The sequence below is a fragment of the Aquarana catesbeiana genome, linkage group LG13, assembly GCF_042186555.1.
Source record: "Aquarana catesbeiana isolate 2022-GZ linkage group LG13, ASM4218655v1, whole genome shotgun sequence".
Classification (NCBI taxonomy): Eukaryota; Metazoa; Chordata; class Amphibia; order Anura; family Ranidae; genus Aquarana; species Aquarana catesbeiana.
In genome coordinates, this window is record NC_133336.1 from 161,369,053 (window position 1) to 161,391,350 (window position 22,298).

General features: G+C 40.7%; 1 protein-coding gene across 1 annotated transcript in view; it reads right to left on the minus strand.

The window, feature by feature from the left end:
- FUT8 (fucosyltransferase 8) overlaps nt 1-22,298 on the minus strand; it is a gene marked incomplete in the record, with an annotated part of 204,138 nt that overhangs the window by 13,657 nt on the left and 168,183 nt on the right. The window contains 3 exon segments of the mRNA XM_073608564.1: nt 11,331-11,481; nt 15,760-15,936; nt 18,274-18,520. Of these exon segments, the coding sequence (XP_073464665.1) occupies nt 11,331-11,481; nt 15,760-15,936; nt 18,274-18,520 (575 nt within the window).

Genomic DNA, 22,298 nt, shown 5'->3' on the forward strand with positions numbered 1-22,298 from the left:
TTAACGCACGGCTATGAATACGTGACCTGCGTTTGCAGCTGGGTATTTTTTATATTTGATTTATTTCTGCAGTAGGGCATAGGGTTATTGTGGCTCGCAAGACTTTTTCTCTCTTACTTTTATTAAACGTTAGGTTTTATACTATGGCGAGTTTTCGTTTATCTGGGTTATCCTTTTGACCATGCCTCTTGCAAAACAACTGGCTCCCTCGGATCTTGGTAAATACTTTTTTGCCCCACTGTACATACACTAGAGCTGCACAATTTTGGCTAATGTTCGGGGGTTCTGAGTAATTTTCTAGCAATAAATATTGATTTTAACTTGTAAGCAGCAAGTGCCAGAAAAAGGTTTAGTCTAAGTGGTTAAACTTCCCTCATCTACAGGCAGAAGTTCATTCCTTTGATCTAAGAAGAAAATGTTACTTTGTTTATACGTATCCATGCTGTTATAAAACTTGGCAGGCTGCCTGGATTTTTTTTTTCAGCTGTGAGAACTCTTTGCATTTGTTAGACAGAATCATGAAATGCTGTTTAAAAGATCGGGAAGTGAAAAGAATTGTGATTTTGATTATTAAATAATCGTGCAGCTCTAACACACACACACAGCCTCTTCTATATCCTCAGACACAGCATCGCCTTTTTAAAGTACACAACAAACATCAGCTGATCTAGTATCAGGAGAGGTAGTCAGAGACATCGTAGAAGACACCAGAAGAGCACGTTGGCGCAGAAATCAAACCTGCAGTGAGTGTAGTGCCCAACTTTTTCTCTGTACAATTAACATCACAAGAGATATCTGTAATAAACAAAGGTTTAGAAAGTTGTCCCACTACAAAATTAAATCCTTTTAAACTGAAAACAAGATTTATACTGCTTCTATCATTCTAGATTTTAAGGACATTGTATGCAATGCGTCCACAGATCTCACTGATGTGGACATACACTGGGTTATCTATAATTTTGAGGGCTTGTTAAAAATGTCGACAAGGTTATAGCTGAACATTTGCAAACCAGATCCGTGGATTATACCAGTAATAATCTTACCAAACAAGACAGGGAGGCATTGACATCCTTGTTGGCTAGACAGGACTTTATTGTCAAGCCTGACAACAAGGGTGGATCAATTTTGTTAATGGATACGTTTTATGAGCATGAGATAGATATACAATGATCAGATTTAAAAACATGTTGCTCTTGATGGATGAATAAATGCGAGTGCTGCAGCTACTTTGTATTGCTTTGTATGTGGAGAACTGTGGACAGGTTCCAGCAGTAGAGCATTTACAGCATGCACTGACTGCAAATCAGCAAGCCTTCTAACCTCTACTGCATACACTCTGGCCACAGGCAAAGGCAACGTACAATAAGCAAAAGGGAAAGGACACTGCAGCAGTGGCGAGAGATCCAAAGACCAAGAGTGAGTTCATAGGCACATTGTCAAATGCCAAGGAGTAAACACCCAGCTACATATATTGCTGTTAGAAATCTTAAGCGAAAAAATAATAAAATGTATCTATATATTATATCTATATTTATATCTATATAGATATAGATATATACACACCAGCAGTATCTCACAAAAGTGAGTACACCCCTCACATTTTTGTAAATATTTTATTATATCTTTTCATGTGATAACACTGAAGAAATGACACTTTGCTACAATGTAAAGTAGTGAGTGTACAGCTTGTATAATAGTGTAAATTTACGGTCTCCTCAAAATAACTCAACACAGCCATTAATGTCTAAACTGCTGGCAAAGTGAGTACACCCCTAAGTGAAAATATCCAAATTGGGCCCAATTAGCCATTTTCCCTCCCCGGTGTCATGTGCCTCAGTGTTACAAGGTCTCAGGTGGGAATAGGGAGCAGGTGTGTTAAATTTGGTGTTATTGCTCTCACTCTCTCATACTGGTCACTGGAAGTTCAACATGGCACCTCATGGCAAAGAACTCTTTGAGGATCTGAAAAAAATAATTCTTGCTCTACATAAAGATGGCCTAGGTTATAGGAAGATTGCCAAGACCCTGGCCAAGACCATACAGCGGTTTATCAGGACAGGTTCCACTCAGAACAGGCCTTGCCGTGATTGACTAAAGAAGTTGAGTGCACGTGCTCAGCATCATATCCAGAGGTTGTCTTTGGGAAATAGACGTATGAGTGCTGCCAGCATTGCTGGAGAGGTTGAAGGGGTGGGGGGTCAGCCTCTCAGTGCTCAGACCATACGCTGCACACTGCAACAAATTGGTCTGCATGGCTGTCATCTCAGAAGGAAGCCTCTTCTAAAGATGATGCACAAGAAAGCCTGCAAAACAGTTTGCTGAAGACTAGCAGACTAAGGACATTGATTACTGGAACCATGTCCTGTGGTCTGATGAGACCAAGATAAACTTATGTGGTTCAGATGGTGTCAAGCATGTGTGGCGGCAACCAGGTGAGGAGTACAAAGACAAGTGTGTCTTGCCTACAGTCAAGCATGGTGGTGGGAGTGTCGTGGTCTGGGGCTGCATGAGTGCTGCCGGCACTGGGGAGCTACAGTTCCTTGAGGGAACCATGATTGCCAAAATGTACTGTGACATACTGAAGCAGAGCATGATCCCCCTCCCTTCGGAGACTGGGCTGCAGGGCAGTATTCCAACATGATAACGACCCCAAACACACCTCCAAGACGAACACTGCCTTGCTAAAGAAGCTGAGGGTAAAAGTGATGGATTGGCCAAGCATATCTCCAGACCTAAACATTATTGAGCATGTGGGGCATCGTCAAACGGAAGGTGGAGGAGCGCAAGGTCTCTAATATCCACCAGCTCTGTGATGGCGTCATGGAGGAGTGGAAGAGGATTCCAGTGGCAACCTGTGAAGCTCTGGTGAACGCCATACCCAAGAGGGTTAAGGCAGTGCTGGAATGGTGGCCACACAAAATATTGAGATTTTGGGTCCAATTTGGACATTTTCACTTAGGGGTGTACTCGCTTTTGTTGCCAGCAGTTTAGACATTAATGGCTGTGTGTTGAGTTATTTTGAGGGGACAGCAAATTTAAACCATTATACAAGCTGTACACTCACTACTTTACATTGTAGCAAAGTGTAATTTCTTCAGTGATGTCACATGAAAAGATATAATAAAATATTTACAAAAAAGTGAGGGGTGTACTCGCTTTTGTGAGATACTGATAGAGATATATATATATACACACACATATATATATACACACACACATATAGATAGATAGATAGATAGATAGATAGATAGATAGATAGATAGATAGATAGATAGATAGATAGATAGATATATGCTAAAGAAGCTGAGGGTAAAAGTGATCTATCTATCTATCTATCTATATATATATATATTATATATTATATATATATAGATAGATATATATAGATATATATATATCTATATATATATATCTATATATATATATATATATATATATATATAGATATATATATATAGATAGAGATATATCTATCTATCTATCTATCCATTGCTAAGGGTTACAGAGAAGAAGGGGAAAACAAAGGGAAGACTTCAAACTATTAAACTATCCATGGTCCTGTTGCCAAGGATAACAGGAGGAGGATTAAATGTATTGGCCACTGCCAAGAGAAGCTGGTAAAGAAAAACAAAAAGAAAACCCCACAACAGTGAAACTTTTATTGAATCAGATAAAATCACAGGCCTTACATTTCTCATTGAGATATGCGGAGAGAGGCCATTTAATTGGAAAATGCAAAATGCTTTTGAAATTATTTGCATAATTTTTTGCTATCTGATAAATGAAGATAAATTGCATCCCAAATACAACCCCAATTCTTAAAAGAAGTTGTGTATAACGCGGTGTAAAATCTACATAAAAACCAAATGTAATGATTTGCTTATTTCATAAACCCATATTTTATTCACAATAGAATATGGAAAAAATATCAAATGTTTAAGTTGGGAAAGTGTACCATTTTAAGAATAAAATAAGGTAATTTTGAAATTGATAGCAGCAACATGTCTCAAAAGTTGGGACAGGGCAACAAAAAGCTGGCAAAGTACAACCAACCACAATAATAAAAAAAAAAAAAAAAATAAAAAAAAGTTGGGACATGGCCATGTTTAGCATGATGTAGCATGCATTTTTCTTTTAAGACCACTTTGATGAAATTTACTAAAACTGGAGCACACAGAATCTGATGCAGCTGTGCATAGTAACCAATCCGCTTCCATCTTCAGCTTGTTCAGTTATGCTTTGAAAATAAAACCTAGCTTACTGTTTACTATGCACAGGTGCACTACACATTGTCTGTGCTCTAGTTTTAGTAAATCTCCCCCTATGTAAACATCTGGGAACTGAGAGGACCAGTTGCTGGATTTTTGGGAGAGGAAAGCTGTCCCATCCATGCCTGAGCATATGTTGCTCTAAAACCTGCATATACTGTAACTTTTAGCATTGATGGTGCCTTTTCAAATGTGCAAGCTGCCCATTCTATATGCACAAATACACCCCATACCACCAGAGATGCAGACTTTTGGTTGTCAAAATTTGATTTGTCTGAACACAGAACAGCTTTCCACTTTGCAACAGACTGGTTTCTGGATCATGTTCAGATATGGCTTCTTTGCATGACAGAGTTTTAACTTGCATTTTTGGATGGTATAGCGAACTGTGTTCACAAACAGGAATTTTTGGAAGTATTCCTGGGCCCATACAGTGATGTCCATCACAGATTCATGCCTGTTTTTAAAGCAGTGCCTTCTGAGGATTTGAAGATCATGGGCATCCAATATTGCATTTTGGCCTTGTTCCTTGCGAACAGATTCCTCCAGATTCTCTGAATCTTTTGAGATTACGTACTGTAGATGATGATATATTTAAAGTATTTGCAATTTTACATGGAGGAACAGGATTCTGAAATTGTTCCTCAATTTTTAGACACGGCTTTTCACAGATTGGTGAACCTCTGCCCATCTTTATTTCTGAGACAATCTGACTCGCCAATATGCCCTCTTTATACCCAATCATATTACTGACCTGTAGCCAATTAACTTAATTAGCTGCAAAATGTTCTTCCAGCTCTTCCTTGATATTACTGCTTACTTAGCAGCCAGCTTTTTGTTGCCCTGTCCAAACTTTGAGACGCGTTGGTGCCATCAATTTCAAAATTACTTTTTTTTTTTTTAATGGTAGATACAGTGCCTTGATAAAGTATTCACACCCCTTGAAATTTTCCACATTTTGTCATGTTACAACCAAAAACGTAAATGTATTTTATTGGGATTTTATGCGATAGACCAGCACAAAGTGGCACATAATTGTGAAGTGGAAGGAAAATGATAAATGGTTCTCCAATTTTTTTTACAAGTAAATATCTGAAGTGTGGCGTGCATTTGTATTCAGCCCCCTTTACTCTGATACCCCTAACTAAAATCTAGTGGAACCAATAGCCTTTAGAAGTCACCTAATTAGTTAATAGAGTCTACCTGTGGGTAATTTAATCTCAGTATAAATACAGCTGTACAAGCCCTCAGAGGTTTGTTAGAGAACCTTAGTAAACAAACAACATTTTGAAGGCCAAGGAACACACCAGACAGGTTAGGGATAAAGTTGTGGAGAAGTTTAAAGCAGAGTTAGGTTATAAAAAATATCCAAAGCTTTGAACATCTCATGGAGCACTGTTCAATCCATCATCTGAAAATATAGAGTATGACACAACTGCAAACCTACCAAGACATGGCCGTCCACCTAAACGGACAGGACATGCAAGGAGAGCATTAATCAGAAAAGCACCCAAGAGGCCCTTGGTAACTCTGGAAGAGCTCCAGAGATCAATAGCTCAGGTGGGAGAATCTGTCCACAGGACAACTATTAGTGGTGCACCCCACAAATCTGGCTTTTATGGAAAAGTGGTAAAAAGAAAGCCATAAGAAGCCCAGTTTGCGATAAGCCATTTGGAGAACACAGCAAACATGTGGAAGAAGGTGCTCTAGTCAGATGAGACCAAAATTTAACTTTTTGGCCTAAAAGCAAAATGCTATGTGTAGCAGAAAACTAGCACTGTGCATAACCCTGAACACACCATCCCCACCGTGAAACATGGTGGTGGCAGCATCATGTTGTGGGACTGCTTTTCTTCAGCAGGGACAGGGAAGCAGGTCAGAGTTGATGGGAAGATGGATGGAGCCAAATACAGGACAATCTTGGAAGAAAACCTGAGAGCATCCTCAAAAGACATGAGACTGAGGTAGAGGTTCACCTTCCAGCAGGACAACGACCCTAAACATACAGCCAGAGCTACAGTGGAATGTTTCAGATCAAAGCATGTGTTAGTTAGAATGGCCCAGTCAAATTCCAGACCTAAATCCAATTGATAATCTGTGGCAAGACTTGAAGATTGCTGTTCACAGACGCTCTCCATCCAACTGGACAGAGCTTGAGCTATTTTGCAAAGAATGGATAAAACGGTCACTCTCTAGATGTGCAAAGCTGGTAGAGACATACCCAAAAACACTTGCAGCTGTAATTGCAGCGAAAGGTGGTTCTACAAAGTATTGACTCAGTGGGGCTAAATACAAATGCATACTACACTTTTCACATATTTATTTGTAAAAAATGCTGAAAACCAATTATCATTTTCCTTCCACTTCGCAATTATGTGCCACTTTGCGTTGGTCTATCACATAAAATCCCAATAAAATACATTTACGTTTTTGGTTGTAACATGACAAAATGTGGACAATTTCAAGGGGTATGAAAACTTTTTCAAGGAACTGCATTTCTCAGTTTAAACATTTGATGTGTTTTCTACTGTTTAAAAAATATAGGTTTATGAGATTTGAAAATCATTGCAAAATGTTTTTTTGTAGATTTTACAGTTTCCCAACTTTGTTTGGCATTGGGGTTGTATACTCCTCAGGGTAGAGCAACATAATTCAAACAGTATGATCCATCTTGTCATGGGTAATGTTATACAGTGAAACACAGTATGTTCAATGTATTTGATTTGACTTTCAACTTGATTCTACACTGCACAAACCTATATTTGGTGTATTTAGCCCCAAAGAAATGGTGATTCCATGGTTTGAATGAGATCTGCTTTTTCCTCTTCGCTGGGAATTTGAAGAGGCTGTTAAATGTGTGGAGGAGGGTGTGCTTTCTCGCCTCAACAGCCCTTGCATGGGAGAAGTGTTTGTCCTACGTGTGAAATCCAGGTTCTATTGGGCTATATTTTTATTTTATATGGTGAATAATCTGAGATTGCCAAGTAAATGAAATATTTACATATTATGATCCAGATCGCCTTGATCTCCTGAAGTGGACAGCAAAATGTGTTGGGAATACACATATTTACTCTGTATATATACACATAAAATGGGCTCTGATAATGAACAATATACAATGGTAAACAATGTACAGTATATGGGTTTTATATGCATGGGATACCTCTATCTAAAGATGGGTATTTGAGAGGCTAGGTGGGGTATACTCACAAAATTACGGTCACTGGTAGACTACATTTTGGTGCAAATTATAAGGAATTGTTTTATGTGGTTTTCAAAAATGTCTTTGTACAAACAATGAAGAATAAGTGTATGCTTTTAAAATACAGTCTTTTACTCTTCATATGGCACTTTTAAAGTCAGACTCCAATTGAGGATATACAGTATCTCACAAAAGTGAGTACACCCCTCACATTTTTGTAAATATTTTATTATATCTTTTCATGTGACAACACTGAAGAAATGACACTTCGCTACAATGTAAGTAGTGAGAGCGTTCAGCTTGTATAACGGTGTAAATTTGCTGTCCCCTCAAAATAACTCAACACACAGCCATTAATGTCTAAACCGCTGGCAACAAAAGTGAGTACACCCCTAAGTGAAAATTTTCAAATTGGGCCCAAAGTGTCAATATTTTGTGTGGCCACCATTATTTTTCAGCACTGCCTTAACCCTCATGGGCATGGAGTTCACCAGAACTTTACAGGTTACCACTCGAGTCCTCTTCTACTCCTCCATGATGACATCATGGAGCTGGCGAATGCTAGAGACCTCGCGCTCCTCCACCTTCCATTGAGGATTCCCCACAGATGCTCAATAGCGTTTAGGTCTGGAGACATGCTTGGCCAGTCCATCACATTTACCTTCAGCTTCTTTAGCAAGGCAAGTCGTCTTGGAGGTGTGTTTGGGGTCGTTATGTTGGAATACTGCTCTGCGGCCTAGTCTCTGATGGGAGGGGGATAATGCTCTGCTTCAGTATGTCACAGTACATGTTGGCATTCATGGTTCCCTCAATAAACTTCAATTTCGTTCAGTGTGCGGCGTGTGGTCTGAGCACTGACAGGCTGACCCCCAGCCCTTCAATCTCTGCAGCAATGCTGGCAGCACTCATACATCTATTTCTCAAAGGCAATCTCTGGATATGACTCTGAGCACGTGCACTCAACTTCTTTGGTTGACCATTGCGAGGCCAGTTTTGAGTGGAACCTGTCCTATTAAACAGCTGTATGGTCTTGACCACCATGCTGCAGCTCACTTTTTCAGGGTCTTGGCATTGTTCTTATAGCCTAGGCCATTTTTATGTAGAGCAACAATTCTTTTTTTTAGATCCTCAGAGAGTTCTTTGCCATGCGGTGCCATGTTGAACTTTCAGTGACCAGTATGAGAGCGCAGGAGTGATAACACCAAATTTAACACACCTGTTCCCCATTCACACCTGAGACCTTGTAACACTAACGGGTTACATGACACCGGGGAGGGAAAACGGCTAATTGGGTCCAATTCGGACGTTTTCACTTAGGGGTGTACTCACTTTTGTTGCTAGCTGTTTAGACATTAACCACTTAAGCCCCAGAAGGATTTGCCCTCTTAATGACCAGGACATTTTTTGCGATACGGCACTGCGTCGCTTTAATTGACAATTGTGCAGTTGTGCGACGTTGTACTCAAAACACAATTTATGTCCTTATTTTCCCACAAATAGAGCTTTTTGGTGGAATCTGATCACCTCTGCGGTTTTTATTTTTTGCGCTATAAACAAAAAAAAAGCGACAATTTTGAAAAAACACAATATTTTGTACATTTTGCTATAATAAATAACCCAAAATTTTTAAAAAGAATAAAAAAATAATTTGTTCATCAGTTTAGGCCGATATATATTCTTTCACATATTTTTGGTAGAAAAAAAAAGAAAAATTGCAATAAGTGTATATTGATTGGTTTGCTAAAAAGTTATAGCGTTTACAAAATAGGGGATAGATTTATGGCATTTTCACTATTATAATTTTTTTTTCACTAGTAATGGCGGGGATCTGCGATTTTTATTAGGACTGCGACATTGATCGGACACTTTTTTGGGACCAGTGACATTTATACAGCGATCAGAGCTAAAAATAGCCACTGATTACTGTATAAATGTCATTGGCAGGAAAGGGGGCGATCAAGGGTTTAAATGTGTTCTCTCAGTGTGTGTTCTAACTGTGGGGGATAGGACTGACTGGGGGAGGAGACTCATCGCTGTTCTTACTTAGTAGGAACACACGAGCTGTCTCTACTCCCCTGACAGAACCGGGATTTGCGGGTGCCCACCAAACATCGTGCATCGGCTCCAGGGACACGCTACGCGCACGCCTGCCATATTGACTTACAATGACAGCGATTCGCACAGCCGTGCCAACCTGCCACAGTACAACTGCAGCAGCTGTTTGGCAAGTAGTTAATGGCTGTTTAGTTATTTTGAGGGGACAGTAAATTTACACGGTTATACAAGCTGTACACTCACTACTTTACATTGTAGCAAAGTGTCATTTCTTCAGTGTTGTCACAAGAAAAGATATATTATAAAATATTTACAAAAATGTGAGGGGTGTACTCACTTTTGTCAGATACTGTATATATTTTTGGAGATCTATACACAGTGGTGGAAATAATTATTTGATCCCGTGCAGATTTTGTACGTTTGCCACTTACAAAGGAATGAAGGGTCTATAATTTTTATCATAGGTGTATTTTAAATGATAAAGACAGAATATCAACCAAAAATCCAGAAAAACACATGATAAAAATGTTATAAATTAAGTTGCAGTTCAGTAAGTAAAATAAGTATTTGATCCCTACCAATCAATAATTCTGCCTCCCACAGACTAGCTACAGTATCTGCTCCTATGGTACACAAATTAGTCCTGTCATTTAAGAAGGTTCTCCTAATTACAACTCTGTGTATAAGAGACACCTGACCACAGAATCTGTTTCCATTCAAACCTCATCATCATGTCAAAGGATATCCAGAACAAGATTGTAGACCTTAAATCGCAGTGTTTGTAGGAAGTAAAATGCTGACTATGACCCTAACAACACCATTCCTACAGTCAAGCAAGGAGGTGGAAACATTATGCTTTGGGGCGGTTTCTCTGCTAAAGGTACAGGCTGACTTTTCCGCATTGAGGGGCCAATGGACAGGGCCATGTATTGTAAAATATTGGATGAGAACCTTTTTCCCTCAGCCAGAACACTGAAGATGGGTCGTGGATGGGTCTTCCAGCATGACAATGACCCAAAACATACCTCCAAGGCAACAAAGGAGTGGCTGAAGAAGAAGCACATTAAGGTCCTGGAGTGGCCTAGTCAGTCTCCAGACCTTAATCCTATAGAAAATTTATGGAGGGAGCGGAAACTTCTAGTTACCAAGTGTCAGTCACAAAACTTTAAGGATTTAGAGAAGATCTGTAAAGAAGAGTGGACCGAAATCCCAGCTGATATGTGTGCAAACCTGGTCACCAACTACAAGAAACGTCTTACCTCTGTGCTTGCCAACAAGGGTTTCTCCACCAAGTACTAAGTCATGTTTTGCTTGGGGATCAAATACTTATTTTACTCACTGAACTGCAACTTAATTTATAGTATTTGGTTTAGGTGTTTATTCTGGATTTTTGGTTGATATTCTGCCTCCATCATTTAAATACACCTATGATAAAAATTATAGACCCTTCATTTCCTTGTAAGTGGGCAAACTGGCAAAATCTGCAGGGGATCACATAATAATTTTCCCCACTGTGTACAGTGCATCCAGAAAGTAGTGACAGCGCTCAACTTTTTCCACATTTTATTATGGTACAGCCTTATTCCAAAAAGGGATTACATTCAATATTTTCCTCCAAATTCTACAAACAATACCCCATAATGACAACGTGAATCAGTTTGTTAGCCATGAATACTTTCAGGATGCACTGGACATCTATTCAAGAGGCTATTCAAGCTCACTTTTATTCAATTTTGATTTTGTCCAGCATCACCGAAGTCTTGTTAATAGCAATTGATGGTGTATCCTTTACACAAACTACTAACCTGGGAAGAAAACGTACACACAAGAAAGTCGGCCTGGGATAAAAAATGGATATCGAGAATGACACCTCGTAAAGAATTTTCAGTGTACCGGTTGTGTAGACCTGCAGACCACGATATGGAGTTGTCGCTAATAAACTCGTACTGTGAATATCTGAAAAAAATATAAAATGACATAATGACATATGTACATTGTAACCTATAAGTTTAATTTGGACCCTATACTTTTTGGAAAAGATCTCGTAAATCATTAAAAGTAGTAAAAACCTGGATAAAAATGAAAACAGAAAAACATGACAGGGGTACAAATGTCTATGTCAACAAATTAGATTTGTTGTAATTCCACTGCAAAAATTGATTTGGTTGCCAGAAAAAGTAAAGTAATGCTGCCACCTCCTCTAAGTACTGGTAAGCTGATACAGAAGTCATCGGTCCATTTATTGGCATGAGATGGGGGCAGAGGCAAGTATATGGAGACCAGTGAAGAATAGAGCACTGAGATGAGATCTGCGGTTTGTGGGAACATGTGTGTTCAAAGGGATGGTCTATGGAGGCTTATGTGCAAGATATGTTTATATATAAAAGAAAAAAAAAAAAAAATACCATGTCAGTCTTGGCCATTTCGGTGCTATGAGAGATGCCAGAATGCCTTCCGTTTCTATCCTCTGTAGCAGAAGAGGAAGGGGTTTTAGAGGAGAAAAAACATACATCGTGAGGTTAATGTACGCCACTGCTGTGACACTGTCTGAATGAATCCAGGTCAGATGACCTTGCAGGACAGAGGTCCAGCATTGAAGGGATAATTGAATCCTTCTAAACACTGGAAAGCTCCAATTTCTGTTGAGTCCAGGACTCCACCCAAGCCTAACAGACTGACATCCATTGTTAGAACCTTCCAGCAGAGGTGCAGTAAAGATGTCCCTGATTCCAGAGCTGCACTGATGACCCCCCCCCCCCCCCCACACCACCAAGACAGGACTGGTTTTAAGGTGCAGATAAACGTTTTGGTACACAGACTGACCACCACCAAGCAGCTTGGTGAGAGGGTGACAACAGTTGGTGCGATTATTCGTAAATGAAAGAAACACAAAATAACTGTCAATCTCCCTTGGCCTGGGGCTCCACGCAAGATCTCACTTCATGGAGTTTCAATGATCATGAGAATTGTGAGGAATCAGCACAGAAATACACAGGAGAATCTCGTCAATGATCTCAAGGCAGCTAGGACCATAGTCACCAAGAAAAAAAATTGGTAGCCCACTATGCCGTGAAGGACTGAAATCCTGCAGTGCCCGCAAGATCCCCTGCTCAAGAAAGCAGCTGCACAGGCCCCGTCTGATGTTTGCTTATGAACATCTGAATGATTCAGAGAACTTGGCAAAAAGTGTTGTGGTCAGATGAGACCAAAATCTAGCTCTTTGACATCAACTCAACTCTGCCCTTTTTGGAGGAGGAGGAATGCTGCCTATGACCCCAAGAACAAAATCCCCACCGTCAAATATGGAGGTGGAAACATTATGATTTGGGGGCATTTTTCTGCTAAAGGGATAGGACGACTTTACCGCATTAAAAGGGACAATGGACGGGGCCACGTACCATCAATCTTGAGTCAGAACCTTCCTCCCTCAGCCAGGGAATTGAAAATGGGTTGTGGATGCGTATTCCAGCATGACAATGACCCAAAACACATGGCCAAGGCAACATAGAAGTGGCTCAAGAAGAAGCACATTAAAAAGGTCCTGGAGTGGCCTAGCCAGTCTCCAGACTTTAATCCCATAGAAAATATGTGGAGTGAGCTGAAGGTTCGAGTTACCAAATGTCAGCCTCGAAACCTTAATGACTTGGAGAGGATCTGCAAATTGAAGTGGGACAAAATCCCTCTCGAGATGTGTGCAAACCTGGTGGCCAACTACAAGAAACATCTGACCTTTGACTGCCAACAAGGGTTTTGCCACCAAGTACTAAGTCATGCTTTGCAAAGGGGTCAAATACTTATTGCACTCATTAAAATGCAAATCAATTTATAACTTTTTGTGAAATGCATTTTATACGGCGTGTGTTCGTTATACATCAGAACTTTGAAGAGGAATATCGTTGTTATGACAGCAGCTAGCTAGCTCAGTGGCGGGAGAGGCCCCCCCCCCGCCGCTCTCCAGTGCACTCCGTCGCTTACCAGAGGTGATCGGATCCTTCTCCCTGTGTGGTATGGAGAATTTGTTCTCTGGATCTGCCGTAAAAGCAACATTTTACATGTCACATAAGTCTGCATTAACTGAAGACATTCTATATATATTTCAGGTACTTGTATAGCGCCGTCAGTTTATGCAGCGCTTTACATATACATTGTACATTAACATAAGTCCCTACCCTCAAGGACCTTACAATCTAAGGTCCCTAGCTCACATTCATACATACACATACTAGGGCCAATTTAGAGACGATCTAATTAACCTACCAGCATGTATTTGGAATGTGTGAGGAAACCAGAGTACCCAGTGGAAACCCAGGCACAGAGAAAACATGCAAACTCCATGCAGGTAGTGTCATGGTTGGGATTTGAACCAGCGACCCTTTTGCTTCTAGACGAAAGTGCTAACCGCTACACCACTGATCTTTATCATCATATAGAATTGGTCTACCTCACTTTCCTGGTTTGTGAATCTTCAGTATCATATAGATTTTCAGAATTGTATGATTAACTGGTACATTTTTAATTGGAAGTGGTTTATAATGAGTTATTTAGCTGTAGAGTAAATGTGTTGGTTGAATCATTGTTTAGGGTGGTGCTCTTGTCGTGTTTGTCGTGGTTTATTTGAGTCTGCTCAGCCTAATAGAGCACAGTCTTCAGAGGAGCCCTTCAAAGCAGGTATCTTAAGTGTTTGAGGGTGATGGCATCATTTTTAACAAGATTTCTTTTTTTAGAAGACATGTGTGGGTGATTGCCTATTCCCACAGATGCACAGCAAAACGTGCTGCCGCTCAGGGGATGTGTGGGGTGTCATTAATCCCAATGGCACCCCCACACACTGGAAACTGCAGTGCGGCTTTTCACACTGGGAACACTGCACTTGTGGTTTCTGTGCAAGTAGAATTTTCAAAAATGGAGCAAGAACCCTTTCCCTGTATTTACAGGAGGCACAGCAGCCCATCCACAAGATGTGGCTCACAGAAACGCACAAGTGTGAACCTAGCCTAATAGGAACAAAAAAAAAAATTAAGCATTTATAACCGCTTTAACTGGATTCTGTGCTTTACTACACACCAATGTTGCCTGCACTGTTGCTGCTTTGAAACAGTAAATCTAAGGCCTTGTTCTCATTATCTGAAGAGATGTGAGGTTTTCTGTACCAGTCTCTGCAAGGCACAAAGAAAACAATTGTTTTCTATGTGCCCTGTTCACACTACAACAATGGTATCATGTGCACATTTTTTCTGTGCAGAAATCTGCAATATGTACCTTCACTACCTCCCTAGCCTTCTTACCTACGTCTTACTTACTATGCTGGTCTCTTAGCTTTCTCTCTCTTCTCCTACTCTTTTCATCACCGCAGCACCATCAGGTTTTATGTTCCAAGTAGCTTGGATACCCAAGCATTGGGCAAGTATTCTCCAAACCCCCCCCCCTTTTTTTTTTCTTGAAGGCCATTGTCATTTCCCCCTTTTCCCGACACACTTCCTTGATACGTAAAACCAATTCACTAGCTATATCTAGGATTGAATTTGCTTTTTGTGATACCCTCTTCAGGCATATGGTAAAATGCTGCATTTCACAAGATCATTACTTCATCTTGATCTCTTTGTGTACTTCAGCTTTGATTGCACTGTATTTCCTTGTTAGAATTTCTAATAAGACATTTGTAAAATAAAACCGAAATCTGTAACACGTATGCATTTTTCGGCGCAGAAAAAAATATCACAGAACATCAACATTGTAGTGTGAACTAGACACATAGAAAACAATTATTATCTTTGTGCCTTTAAAAATTTATGTTGTACATTTCTGCACAGAAAACAAAAAACTCATATGACTGCTGTATTATGGTGTGAAAAGGACACACAGAAACAACTGTTTTCTCCATGACCTCTTACAGATACCTATGCAAGAAAATCACACGTCTCTGCACATGGTGTGAACAAGCCCAAAAGGTCCCATTCACACTATGTGCCGTTACCCGTGTGTTTCCACATGCTGCAGGTACCTTTTTATGTGCATTGTAGTGTGAATGGGCCCTTAGGCCTCATTCACACCATGCATACATGAAAACTAACAGAATAAATGTAGACTTACAAACTTGCACAGAATTAAAACTTTTTTCTCATCTCCAAATTACTCTAATGAAAAGATTTTATCACTGCTAAACGACAGAGGTAGTAGCCACAAAAGAAAAATTTAATCCGCTTTCATACATAAAATCTGTACCATGAAACTTACTTTGACTTTGCCTCTTGGAGCAATCCTGGATCATCGGTTGCCAGGTAAACTCGTTTCTTGTCTATGTGCATCTTTCTAGCGAGAAGCTGAAAGTGCTCCTCAACATGTGTCATGTATTCTTCAATTGGGTGGAATGCTGCCTCTGTCCCAACTTTATCGGTCCTCCTAACGTGGACTCTAGGTGAAAGGAATCAAAGCGACTATGAAAAAGGTTACATAGTTAGTGGTTGAAAAAAAAAAGACAAGTCCATCTGATACAACCAATAAATGGGGGGAAAGAAAAAAAAAAAATCATACAATGTTATATACACAATTCTATATCCACATTTGATCCAGAGGAAGGGGAAAAAAAACCCCAAAGCATGGTCCAATTTGCTCCAGCGGGGGGGATCCTTCCCAATCCCCCAAGAGGTTACTGCACTAGTTATTACTAATTGCAATTTGCATAGGCTTCTGTTAAATAAAGTTGCAAGTCACAATGAAGTCAGCAGTGCAAATCGCACCGATCTGTGGCTTTAAAAGCTGCTAAAGTAGGGCAATTTCAAAGCTGCACCATTGTGAGTCAGGGCTTTGAGACAGAAAAAACAAGTTTTATTATTGGTGTTTGGCCTCTCAGATAAATGAGTGAGCATAACCAAATATCTGCATATGTAAGGTATACCAAGTGCCAGTATCCAGAGACAGCAGGGGTGATCAGCTTACTGTAGCTGTACTTAGGAAACTGAAACCAGACTGTGTAAGATTAGAGTAAGATTTATTAATAATGAAGCAAAAACCCACCACCCAAACAACAAACAAAATTCACAGCAAAACAAAATATACTGTACTTGAAACATAGACCAAGTGACAAAATACCTAACTAGCAACCTAACTATAATACAATATCTACAAAAGGGGAACATGGATAAACCAGGTAAGACAGGATATGCAAGGAGAATGATCAAGAAGGAGACCAGAACTGGGATCAGTAACAAGGGTAGCAGAACTGAAAAAACAGGGTGCAGGATGCAGGTAATAGAATCTAAGCAGGAATCACGATCAAGGTCAGAAGCCGCACATCAATGGGCTTAAAGCTCATTAACAACTCCAAACATTGAGATGGAAACAAGCTTAGGATACAACAGATAGTGTCTCACATCTAACTAGAGAGTGGTATGAGCCAGCAACTGTCCTTTGATGATCAATTATATTAAGTCTGAAATTCAACTTTTTGATTGCAAAGCTACAGGAATTCAGAAGTCAGAATGACCCTGTTTCTGTACATGTCTGCAATAGCCCTGCAGGTAGAAGTGTCTGTTTTTAGAAAGCAGACTTTGTGTATTTCAAAAACCTAGGTACCAGCCCATTATCTGCTAGAGAATCCTGTCCAGATCAGCATGAGTAATAACACTGCAACGTCTGTATATGAGACCCATAGCCATCATAGTAGCAGTGTTGGAGGTATAGCAAGAGCTATACTATATGGCCTGAAGAAATTAACCTGATACTTAGAAAAGAATTCCAGGATAAACCTAAGTAATCCTAAAAATGTTCCCTCCACCCTTGTGTACTTAGTTATTTTCAGCCCACTTCGGTCTGGTCATATGATCTCCCATGTCTCAGCCAGAGCTGGCTGCAGGAGGCAGGAGAGAACTCAACAATGGCGATCACAGTGCCTGGGGGTGGTGACGTCACCCATAGGCTCACTATGGCCCATCTGCTGTCTGCTCTTCTCCCCTGCAGCTGCCACTGGCTGATAAAGGAGAGCTGGATCACATAACCGACTAGAGCTGCCTAAAAATGGGTAAGTATATAGATCTTTCTTACAAAGGTTAGTCAGCATAGGTGTTAGGAGGGAGCATTTTTATGATTAGTTGGGTTTTTCCCAGAATTCTACTTTAAATTAGCATACACCTGAAACATTATTTTTTACACTGCAGCTAAAAAAAAAAAAATACTTGGCGTTATGCTTTAAGTGGCTTTTTACTAACAATAAAATAAGTTACTTGAATAGCTGGGCTTCCAAAACATGCAGTGGAGAAAATCTAGAATCTAAAAAAACAAATAAATCTGTTTTACTAGATTATTCCCCTGGTGCCTTGCTCACAGATCCTATTAATATAAAATCACTGTTAATTTATAAGCAGCAAGACAAGATGCTAATGTAGCATAGCACACATTTCTAAACTTAAAAGCATAAAAGTATTTGTTAATTATAAATTCAAATAAAGATAAAAATGTAGCAACAAGCAAACTGATGTCAAAATGAATTAGGCTATTCCAGGTATAAATGGCACTGAGGTAGGTTTCAGAATTGGTTCTCCAATATCCAGTATGTACTTGCTGACTGAGCCATAGAGGGAAAATAGGAAAAATACAATAATTTAGCTTATCAGCGATATGAACAAATGGTGGATTAAAAGAGCAACAATACACTTGTTTATTTTAGTGATACGACGGTCGAATAATTGTGTTTCAGCAGCGCCCTAAACAATGATTTTATATCAGACAATTGGCTGAGCTTCATATGCTTACCCAATTACTGGATGCTTAAATCCCAGTTTTTTCGTGGCATCTTCAATTTCCTTTTCCAGCCAAGGCTGAGGCCTGATCAAATACTTGACAAACTGCGACACCCACCAAACAGCTGGGTCGCCATGTAAACGCATCAATCTATCTGCAAGGTCTTCCGGTACTCCAAGTGGCAGGTAAGGAGGCCTCGGATGGAGACTGTCAACAATTGGCAACTCCACAACTTGAACATCTTTGTCATTTGCTTCACCTGTATCAGAGAAAAATGAATTTCCTTCAACAAGATATAAAAAGAAGACACAAGGGAAAACTTTGCCCACTGCACTTGAGTTTCCCCAATGTCCTATTCTGTTTAGTCACATCTTGTGTGATACTTGAACAACTAGTAAAATTTTCTTTGGTATACAGAAGAGTATATGAAAAGGAGATACAACAAGGGGGACATATGAGTTCCAACTATTTGTTTTTGTAAAAGGTTCAGGGTTCAAAAGTATTTTTTAAAAGAGAAGTATGTTTATGTTTTTTTCCCCATATTCATACTTACCTAGGTGGATGCAGCATCGGTCCGATGCTGCACCTGTCCCCTGGAGCCCCTGCACTGAGAACCAAGCGATCGAACATCACCTATTGTTCGGTGCTCGCAGAGCAGAGATCTGCTGACTGTCAGTAAGCAGCTCTCCACTTTGCCCCCCCCCCACGCTCACTGGAGTGCTGAGCTGTGGAGGGGTGGGGGGTGGCAGTCTCAGCCGCTCAGAGGCCCGCTGAAAAGCGGAGACGGGCATCAGTCCAGGCACCTGGAGGATCCAGACTTCATTGTGATGACGCAGTGCCTGGACTGATTTCTGTGACATCAGAGAGCGGACTGGAGTCCACTCTCTGCTGAAAACGGGTCACAGGAGTGCAAAACAAATTGCACTAATGTGACCCATAGGAGAAGCCTAGCCAAACAAGCTTAGGCTGGACTTCTCCAAAGTGCCAAATGATAACATTGTGGATAAAAAAAAAAAAAAAAATCAAAGCCTATAGACTGTGCACACCAGATCTGCTAAAATCATAACGGGACCTATCAGTGGCTAAGACAAAAAACATTGGATAGATATCTTCAAATCTAAAACTAAAGGAAACAATCACTGCCAAATTTAGGAGGTTCAACATTTCTTTATATGAATGCATGGCTTGTACATAACTTTAGTGCTTTAACATCTTCATTTATTGCCGTCCCATTTGAAGAAATACTGTGAGTCAACAGGTGGCTTGTAGTTGCAAAAGAGCAGAGAAAAATGCCGATTCCCCCTCTTCTCTCTATGAGATTGTAGGTTGAGCTTGCATTATCTGCAGAATCATGGTAAATAGGCCCAGTAGCTGTATTTTAACCACTTGCTTACTGGGCACTTAAACCCCACTCTTGCCCAGACTAATTTTCAGCTTTCAGAGCTGACGCACTTTGAATGACAATTGCGTGGTCATACAACACTGTACCCAAATGAAATTTTTAGCATTTCTTTCCCACAAATAGAGCTTTCTTTTGGTGGTATTTAATCACAGCTGGGATTTTTATTTTTTGCTAAACAAAAAAAGATGGAAAATTTTGAAAAAAAAAAATCATGTTTCATAGTTTGTTATAAAATTTTGCAAACAGGTAATTTCTCTCCTTCGTTGATATGCGCTGATGAGGCGACACTGGTGGGCACTGATGGGCATGGATAGGCACAGATAAGGCAGCACTGATGGCCACTGATGGATGGCACTGATAGGTACCACTAATTGGCAGCACTGATAGGTGGCACTGATAGGTGGCACTGATAGGTGGCACTGATGTGCAGCACTGTTGAGGCACTGATTGTGGGCACTTATAGGTGGCACTGCTGCCTATTGCTAGGTGGCGCTGGCAGGGGGCACAGGTGGGCACTGAGGATCGGCAGCAGCTCACTGTGAGCAGGACTCACGGCCGCCGGTGATCGGCTTTTTTTCCTCCTCACACTGTCAGCGCGAGAAGAAAAAATAGGCGATTACCGGCTCTGTTGACATCACATGATCAGCTGTCATTGACTGACAGCTGATCATGTGGTAAGGGGTCGGGATCAACCCCTTACTCTAATCTGTGATCAGGCGAGTCTCAGACTCGCTGATCACAGAGCGTGCGTCCTGCAGGGGGCGCGCAGGCCGCTTGTGCGCGGGATGACTTCAATAGACGTAGTCCCGGCAAAGCAGGTCAAAGCTGTAGCCGTCATTCGGCTATAGCTCGGATCTGAAGTGGTTAATATTTATTGCCCCAAACCCTGTCCCACTAGTTGATATTGGCAAAAGGTAATCATTAAAAAAAAAAAAAAAAAAAAAAAAAAAAAAACACAGTATTTTTCCTCTACATTTATTCCACTGAAACTGGCAACTGTGTTCTCCACTCCATGTAGTGGCATACATGGGGAAACTCTGGTCAAATGTGTTCGCTAAATCTTGAAGAAAACCTGCATAGAAAAAAAATAAGGATGTTGCCATTGCAGAACAGTACAAATTGCCTGGCTTTCTCTGGCTTCAGTAATTGTACTCCTGTAACCCACAAGAGAAGTATGGCCAAAAATGCATTTGTCAGTCATCAGAATGAAAGCAATGCTCAAACAAGCTTAAAATCTCAAAAAAACGCAGGAGACTTCAAACTTATCATTAGAAACAATGCCAAATTACAAAAAAATATGAACTCACACGCGATTTTCGTCGACAGAATGGCACAGGCAGGCAAAAAGGCGTACCCATATGTCCCTTTGAATTTGCTGCCTAGCGTGCGCGCCTGGTGCTGCAGGAGCGTGCCCGCGCACTTGGTGTTCGCCGGCAGCCCGCGATTGCGGCGAGGAGAGGCAGAACGGGGAGATGTAAACAAGGCATTTCTCTGTTCTGCCTAGTGACAAGACAGGGATCTACTGCTCCCTGTCATCGGAATAAGTGATCTCTGTCATGTTGTAGTGAGCCCACTCCCCCTACAGTTAGAACACATCCAGAGAACACACTTGACCCCTTGATCGCCCCCTAGTTTTTAACCCCTTCCTTGTCAGTGTCATTTATACAGTAATCAGTGGCTATTTGTAGCTCTGATCGCTGTATAAATGTCAATGGTCCCAAAAAAGTGTCAAAAGTGTCCGATCTGTCTGCCTTAAAGCGGAGTTCCAATCAAAAATGGAACTTCCGCTTTTCGGAACCCTCCCCCCCTCCGGTGTCACATTTGGCACCTTTCAGGGGGGAGGGGGGTGCAGATACCTGTCTAAGACAGGTATTTGCACCCACTTCGGGCATACACTCCCATGGGAGTCTACGCCACTTCCCGTCCCCACCGCGCTGTCTCCTGGGAAACACACAGCTCCCAGGAGAGAGCGGGGACTACTTACGATGTGCAGCGCGACTCCCGCATGCGCAGTAGGGAACCGGGAAGTGAAGCCGCAATGCTTCACTTCCTGATTCCCTCACCTAGGATGGCGGCAGCAGCTGCCGAGAACCGAGCGGGTTCTTGGCGTCGCCTGCCGACATCGCTGGACCCTGGGACAGGTAAGTGGCCATGTATTAAAAGTCAGCAGCTGCAGTATTTGTAGCTGCTGGCTTTTAATATTTTTTTTTTTTGGCGGTGTGGGTGGACCCCCGCTTTAATGTCGCAGTCCCGATAAAAGTTGCAGATCGCCACCATTACTAATAAAAAAAAAAAAAATTAATAAAAATGCCATAAATCTATCCCCTATTTTGTAGACACCATAACTTTTGCACAAACCAATCAATATAGACATATTGATTTTTTTTTTTACCAAAAATATGTAGAAGAATACATATCGGCCTAAACTGTGGAAGAAATTTGTTTTTATATTTTTTGGGGATATTTATTTTAGCAAAAAGTAAAAAATGTTTTTTTTCAAAATTGTCATTTTTTTTGTTTATAGAGCAAAAAATAAAAACTGCAGAAGTGATCAAATACCACCAAAAGAAAGCTCTATTTGTGGGAATAAAAAGACGTCAAATTTTTTTGGGTACAACGTCGCACGACCGCGCAA